The sequence below is a fragment of the Saccostrea echinata genome, unplaced genomic scaffold (genome assembly GCF_033153115.1).
Source record: "Saccostrea echinata isolate AGI-Se365-2 ecotype Australia unplaced genomic scaffold, CSIRO_AGI_Sech_v1 ptg000056l, whole genome shotgun sequence".
Taxonomy (NCBI): domain Eukaryota; kingdom Metazoa; phylum Mollusca; class Bivalvia; order Ostreida; family Ostreidae; genus Saccostrea; species Saccostrea echinata.
In genome coordinates, this window is record NW_026889805.1 from 10678632 (window position 1) to 10687397 (window position 8766).

The 8766-nt window shown below is 34.6% G+C and overlaps 1 protein-coding gene across 1 annotated transcript in view; it reads right to left on the minus strand.

Moving 5' to 3' along the window:
• Positions 1 to 8519, minus strand: part of LOC133173619 (platelet-derived growth factor receptor alpha-like) — a 48468-nt gene extending 39949 nt beyond the window's left edge. Inside the window, exon 1 of the mRNA XM_061308598.1 lies at positions 8438 to 8519. Coding sequence (XP_061164582.1) covers positions 8438 to 8504 — 67 coding nt within the window. The 5' untranslated portion in view covers positions 8505 to 8519. The remainder of the gene's footprint in view (positions 1 to 8437) is intronic.
• Between the last annotated feature and the right edge of the window lie 247 nt (positions 8520 to 8766).

An 8766-nucleotide genomic window follows, 5' to 3' on the forward strand; every position in this document is an offset into this window, starting at 1 on the left:
GAATTTACACTATATACTGATAATAATAGTGCCTTCTAGTGAAAGAATCTACAATATACAGATTATAATAGTGCCTGCCACTTAAAGAATTTACACTATATACTGATAATAATAGTGCCTTCTAGTGAAAGAATCTACAATAATATATATATACAGATTATAATAGTGCCTGCCACTTAAAGAATTTACACTATATACTGATAATAATAGTGCCTTCTAGTGAAAGAATCTACAATATATATACAGATTATAATAGTGCCTGCCACATAAAGAATTTACACTATATACTGATAATAATAGTGCCTTCTAGTGAAAGTCAATCTACAATATATATACAGATTATAATAGTGCCTGCCACATAAAGAATTTACACTATATAATGATAATAATAGTGCCTTCTAGTGAAAGAATCTACAATATATATACAGATTATAATAGTGCCTGCCACTTAAAGAATTTACACTATATAATGATAATAATAGTGCCTTCTAGTGAAAGAATCTACAATATACAGATTATAAAAGTGCCTGCCACTTTAAGAATTTACACTATATAATGATAATAATAGTGCCTTCTAGTGAAAGAATCTACAATATATATACAGATTATAATAGTGCCTGCCACTTAAAGAATTTACACTATATAATGATAATAATAGTGCCTTCTAGTGAAAGAATCTACAATATACAGATTATAAAAGTGCCTGCCACTTTAAGAATTTACACTATATACTGATAATAATAGTGCCTTCTAGTGAAAGAATCTACAATATATATACAGATTATAATAGTGCCTGCCACTTTAAGAATTTACACTATATAATGATAATAATAGTGCCTTCTAGTGAAAGAATCTACAATATACAGATTATAAAAGTGCCTGCCACTTAAAGAATTTATAATATACTGATTACAATGAAAGAATTCATCCATGAAAGAATCTACAATATGCTGAAGATAGTAGTGCCTTCCATGAAAGAATCTACAATATGCTGAAGATAGTAGTGCCTTCCATGAAAAAATCTACAATATATATACAGATTATAATAGTGCCTGCCACTTAAAGAATATATAATATACTGATTACAATGAAAGAATTCATCCATGAAAGAATCTACAATATGCTGAAGATAGTAGTGCCTTCCATGAAAGAATCTACAATATGCTGAAGGTAGTAGTGCCTTCCATGAAAGAATCTACAATATATATACAGATTATAATAGTACCTGCCACTTAAAGAATACATAATATACTGATTACAATGAAAGAATTCATCTATGAAAGAATCTATAATATGCTGAAGAATTAGTAGTGCCTTCCATGAAAGAATCTACAATATGCTGATTACTAGTGATGGGAATCGGTAAGAATTTCATAATCGATGATGAGGTTACTGTAACTAACTAATTATTGAATATAATCAGACATTTATAAAGTCTATCAATTTAGTTAATTAAATGGTAAGAATGGGTAAATGACTACTTTCTGTGGTTGTCCAGCTGGCCCTTTGTTCATTTTGTAGAACCCAAAGTACATCCATACCCGAGAACATGCTTTATTACCCGGGTATGGATACAATTGTCTGTAGATTGTCGTACATCTGCACCATTAGGATACACAAATAAGTTAATAGATAAGTCGCGGCTAGAATATTCAGCTTAAAAACTATTACGCTTGTCATATTAAACAAGAGGCCCAAGGGCCTTAACGGTCACCTGAGTACAATACAACAATTTAGAGGATCCATAGAGTATTAAAATGAAAGGTGAAGTTTTGTTGCCCAAAAGCAAGAAAAATAGGGTGATCAGGGTCAACAAAATAAATAGTCTAGTATTCATTAACAGTTTATAGATTAGGTTCTAATCTGTTCCCCATTTATCACTATTACCATAAGTATATTAACAAACTATCAGTGCTTCTATACTATTTTAATTCCTTGTTGTAATCTTTTACATTGGCCTCTCTTGGTCTTTGATGAACATTTAATAAGACAAGTTATTTTTGTCTCATTTTTATTTATCTATTACTTACAAGTCCACCTGATCATTAAAACTACGAAAATACTTTTTGTATTATACAATAAAAATTCTTGCATAATTCTCTTATTCTATTAACCTTTCAAGTACATTATTTACAGTGATTAATTATCAAAAGTAAATGGTAAAGGGGAATAACTCCTCTCAGTAGAATGCAAATTGAGCCCTGGCTAGGACCAGAACACTTGACCAAATGGTCCAGATGTTCAAAAATCTGGTAAAAATACACTTCCTTATTACAACTTTTACTCTTTTTGCCTCTGATACGCCCAAGTGCAGAGAAGATTTTTAAAGAAATAATGCATTTTTCCTACAGATTCACTATATTATCAATAGAGACCCCCTTCACCACCGAGAAACACCAGAGCCTCTCACCCTGGGACCAGAAGTTTGCTCTCCATAAGTAATCACTTTCTTTACATGTATCTGCTTAACATTAAGGAGCTGACAGGATTATTTAATAGAATTAATGCATTTTCACTATATTATCAACAGCCCCACCCTTACACCAGCACATCTGACCTAGGGGTCATGCAATTCACTACTCTGGAAGAAGCACTCTTGCTCATCATAACTATATACTTAGCTTCTCTGCTTTTTAACCAGAAGCAGAAAAGAATATTTTAAAAGAAATTTTGCTTTTTCACTATATAATCAATAGATCCCCCCCCCCCTTTTCACCAGAACCCTTGACCCTGGGGCCATGAAATTCATAATTTTAGAAGAGGCATCCTTGCTTATCATAACAATGTACTTAGTTTGTTTAAATAGTACCCAGGGGCAGAGAAGAAGATTTTCAAAGAAATAATTCACCTTCACTATAGGAGCTATATAGCCCCAACCTAGCACCAGAACCCCTGTCCCTGGGGCCATGAAATTCACAATTTTGGAAGAGGCGTCCTTGCTTATCATAACAATGTACTTTGTTTGTTTAAATAATACCCAGAAGCAGAGAAGAAGATTTTTAAAGCATTAATGCATTTTCACTATATAATAAATAGAGCCCAGTCCTAACATCAGAACCCCTGACCCAGGGGCCATGAAATTCACAATTTTGGTAGAGTCACTCTTCCTTATCATAACTATGTATTTCATTTGTTTAAATAATACCCAGGAGTAGAGAAGATTTTGAAAGAAATAATGCACTTTCACTATATGATCTATATAGCCCCCCCCCCCCCCTTACCAGAACCAATTACCCTGGGGCTATGAATTTCACAATTTTGGTAGAGTCACCCTTGCTTATCATAACTATGTATTTAATTTGTGTTAATAATACCCAGGAGTAGAGAAGAAGATTTTCAAAGAAATAATGCATTTTCACTATATGATCTATATACCCCTCCCTAGCACCAGAACCCTTGACCCTGGGGCCATGAATTTCACAATTTTGGTAGAGTCACCCTTGCTTATCATAACTATGTATTCAATTTGTTTCAATAATACCCAGGAGTAGAGAAGAAGATTTTCAAAGAAATAATGCACTTTCACTATATGATCTATATAGCCCCCCCCCCCCACCAGCACCAGAATCCCTGACCCTGGGGCTATGAATTTCACAATTTTGGTAGAGTCACTCTTGCTTATCATAACTATGTATTCAATTTGTTTCAGTAATACCCAGGAGTAGAGAAGAAGATTTTCAAAGAAATAATGCACTTTCACTATATGATCTATATAGCCCTGCCCTAGCACCAGAACCCCTGACCCTGGGGCCATGAATTTCACAATTTTGGTAGAGGGCTCAATGCTTATTACAATCAGGTCAACAGTTTGACTGCTTGATGTCCAGGAGTAAAGAAGAAGATTTTTAAAGATTGCATTAATTTTGGTGGTTTTAGCCCCACCCCTCAGGCCCCAGGGGGTCAGGGACCATGAAATTCACAAATTTTGTTCCCCTTCACACATAGATGCCATATGCAAAAATTGGCTGAAATTGGTTCAGCGGTTTCAGAGACGAAGCTGAAAATGTTCAAATGTTAACACACGACGCACGACGGACGACGACAGACGAAAACAGATAGCAATAGGTCACCTGAGTGACTCAGGTGACCTAAAAATTAACCAATTAGTTGGAATAAAAATTTTGTAATCAAGCACTTGGATTATGCCAGCAATTGACTGATTTTCGATTATAATCGATGATTGGAACAATCCATGTTTAAAGTATTAAATTAAAAATAAATGTGCATATTCTAATATCTGTAACATATTTAATGTGATTTGAATTTGCTTCATTTAATAAAAACAAAAATGCAGGAAAAAGTTTAGAAGACTATATACAAATTCAAAAGATTTTCAATCATAGTTCAAGTACCAATACAGCCAATACTGGTTTATTGCAACTTATCAGACTGCAGATCTTAAAAGGAGTGATGACACAATTGATCCCAGGGCCCTGTATCTCACATATTAATTACAATTTGTACTTCAAAATATTGACACACATTAATAGAATGGCAAAAATATTATGTACGGAAACAAAATCTACGGGGTTTTTTTTAAAGCAAAAGAAGATTTGATGCATATGATATATACACTATATGCTTGAGAGGTACAAATTATTGTCATATCTTAGAGGAGATTATTAATAAACAAGAGGCCCATGGGCCACATCGCTCACCTGAGCACATTGGCTAGACTAAGGCACAAATCAATTCAGTAATGAAAGGGGGGGGGGGGGGCTTGAATTTTAAACTACCTGATGATGCTTTCATGTCAATATAACAAATGAATTTGTTGTACTTGAGAAGATTTTAAAAGAATTTTCCCATTTATTCATTTGTAAAAATTTGATCCCCCATTGTAGCTCTTCCCTATCTCAGGGGTCATCATTTGAACAAACTTGAATCTACATTACCCGAGGATGCTTCCATATCAATAAGACTAACATAGCTTTTCTGTTCTTGAGAAGAAATTTTTTTCTATATGTTCTTATGTAAAACTTTCGATCCCCCATTGGGCCCCGCCCTACCCCCGGGAGCCATGAATTGAACAAAATTGAATCTACACTTCCTGAGGATGCTTCCAGATAATTATGACTCTTCATGGCTTTACTGTTCTTGAAAAGAAGATTTTTAAAGATTTTTCCTATATATTTCTAAGTAAAATTTGGATCCTCCATTGTGGCCCCGCCCTACCCCGGGGGTCATGATTTGAACAAACTTGAATCTACACTTCCTGAGGATGCTTCCCTATAAATATGACTCTTCATGGCTTTGCTGTTCTTGAAAAGAAGATTTTTAAAGATTTTTCCTATATATTTCTATGTAAAATTTTGATCCTCCATTGTGGCCCCGCCCTACCCCCGGGGGTCATGATTTGAACAAAATTGAATCTACACTTCCTGAGGATGCTTCCCTATAAATATGACTCTTCATGGCTTTACTGTTCTTGAAAAAAAGATTTTTAAAGATTTTTCCTATATATTTCTATGTAAAACTTTGATCCTCCATTGTGGCCCCGCCCTACCCCCGGGGGTCATGATTTGAACAAACTTGAATCTACACTACCTGAGGATGCTTCCCTATAAATATGACTCTTCATGGCTTTACTGTTCTTGAGAAGACGATTTTTAAAGATTTTTCCTATATATTTCTATGTAAAATTTTGATCCTCCATTGTGGCCCCGCCCTACCCCCGGGGGTCATGATTTGAACAAAATTAAATCTACACTTCCTGAGGATGCTTCCCTATAAATATGACTCTTCATGGCTTTACTGTTCTTGAGAAGAAGATTTTTAAAGATTTTTCCTATATATTTCTATGTAAAATTTGGATCCTCCATTGTGGCCCCGCCCTACCCCCGGGGGTCATGATTTGAACAAAATTGAATCTACAATTCCTGAGGATGCTTCCCTATAAATATGACTCTTCATGGCTTTACTGTTCTTGAGAAGAAGATTTTTAAAGATTTTTCCTATATATTTCTATGTAAAATTTGGATCCTCCATTGTGGCCCCGCCCTACCCCCGGGGGTCATGATTTGAACAAAATTGAATCTACACTTCCTGAGGATGCTTCCCTATAAATATGACTCTTCATGGCTTTACTGTTCTTGAGAAGAAGATTTTTAAAGATTTTTCCTATATATTTCTATGTAAAATTTGGATCCTCCATTGTGGCCCCGCCCTACCCCCGGGGGTCATGATTTGAACAAACTTGAATCTACACTACCTGGGGATGCTTCCATATAAATATGACTCTTCATGGCTTTACTGTTCTTGAGAAAAAGATTTTTAAAGATTTTTCCTATATATTTCTATGTAAAACTTTGATCCTCCATTGTGGCCCCGCCCTACCCCCGGGGGTCATGATTTGAACAAACTTGAATCTACACTACCTGGGGATGCTTCCATATGAGTTTCATCTTTCCTGGCCCTGTGGTTCTTGAGAAGAAGATTTTTTAAAGATGCTATTCATTTTTCACTAATTCTTAATTATCTCCCCTTGAAAGAGGGCGTGGCCCTTCATTTTAACAAACTTGAATCCCCTTCACCCAAGGATGCTTTGTGGCAAGTTTGGTTGAAATTGGCCCAGCAGTTCTGGAGAAGAAGTCGAAAATGTGAAAAGTTTACAGACAGACGGACAGACGGACTACAGACAAAATGTGATCAGAAAAGCTCACTTGAGCTTTCAGCTCAGGTGAGCTAAAAACATCAGTGCTTCTAAGATCACCATTTTATTCAAATAATGGTTTAATTAAGCACACGCATGCATGAAGGAAGAAACATTTTCATTTATATCAACACAAGCTATGTTGTATTCTGGCAGACATGATGTTAAAACCAGCAGTCAATTTCAATAGCCAGACCCAAAATGTTTTCACAAGTCCCAAGGTGAGAACATCAAAAGCTTTAAAGATTACAGTCAAAACATACATCAATGTTTAATTGAAATCACATGACTTTGTGCTGCCAATAGCTGGAAAACTAGTTACTGTTCTAAAATTAAAACTGAGGGATTTCAAACTTTGAATGTAAACATAGGTAAGAATTAGGAATCCCAGCATCTGTTCATAGATCTAGCCTTAAAGCAGTGTGATTGATTGTTGTTTCAAATATTGCACAAGCTGATGGTGTAACACACACAGATAAGAGGATACACCAACTGTTGAGTCTGGAATGCTGCGATCTCTTCAGCAAAACATTAGTTTTACACAAAATCAGAGTTGTTTTTTTTTTTTTTTTTAAAGATAAAATCTTTACTGAAAGAGGAGGGGAGACGTAGGCAATAGGAAGTGCACACACTGATGGGAAAAGCTAGAGGTTTAACAAGGTTAATCATCTGATTATTTACAAGAATGTATGGAAGTGAGGTAGAGAGCTCAATATACAGTATAAAACTTTAGAAACAAAATAAATCTTATTTTTTACTAATATAAAGCTTTTTTTAAAGTTTTATTTGTGAACAAATACTGCAAGTTACAAATACTGTGTCTGTGTCAATTAATATGCAGTACAAATGAATAGTTTTTACTGATATACTTTGAGAATCTTCAACACCATATGTATCAAGTGTACTTCGTTTTGCCTTACTGATTCATTTTGATTTCCACTTAGCTTTGAATATGTAATATGATAATAGTTTTAAATTGTTAATAATTCTTATGACCTTCATTATGGTTTTCAAGAGATTTCTTTCCCCAGCCAGGCCCCTAAATCACATTTCCTCTCCCCTAAGCTTAATGTTACAAAACCCACAGAGGACTTGTAAAGGCAGGAAATGGCAGACCCACTTAAAGTTTAATCCAGTACATCAGGTCAAAAATACACGACACTGAAAGGCACACACACATGAAATGATGCCCAAGAACAAACCCCAGCACAATAAAGTATGCTGGAATTGGTCATCCATGACAATTTCCTCTTGGCTTGTTTACCTGTATACAATGCATTGTTTAACTGAGACTAACAGATTTGAACTGATCAGTAAATGAAGACCCTCTTTTAGAAATATTACAAATGTGTACATCTAATACCACTTTTAGAGAATGAAACAGAATTATTAGTGCTGAATTCATAGTGCAAGTGCTGTTTAGTTCAAAGAAGAAATTCAATAACTGCACAAAATCAAAGAAAAAAATATATCAGATAGTCATTGTTGGATATAATATAATTTTTATTTGTAAAGATATTTTTTTAAAACACAAATCGTCTGATATCAATGACCATTTTTTCTATTACAGTCTTTTATGAAAGAAACAAAATTTCCTTTCAGCATGTTTAACATTTTCTATTGAACAAGAGAAGAGAAACTATCTACGACTTTCTTAATCGGAATATGTGGAATTTCATTGCTAGGTCAGTTTAGTTGACAGTATGTCAATAACACTTCAGATGTTTTTATTTCAATGTATCTTTTTTTACCTGTTTACCTGACAGGTGAACATGATATTCTCACCTGATTGAGTCCAGACAGTCACTAGAACCACTGAACTCACAAAGATAGCCACAAAACTCCTCTCCATCAATAAATTATTTCCTATAAATTCACAGTAACCATCATCTCCAATATCTGCGTCCAAACACTAATCACTAATGCACTTATATGAGTCAAGCCCTCTCAAAATGCGTGAACGGTGAAGTAGCACTGAAAAGGAAATGTACTGAGGGAGTTCCGAAATCATTTGGAGTTCTCTGCCCTTGATGTTTTTGCGAGATATCATGAAATATTACTTTGTAGGAAATAAGCATGCTCATAAATATCAACAAAAATTCTTTTTTTTTTTG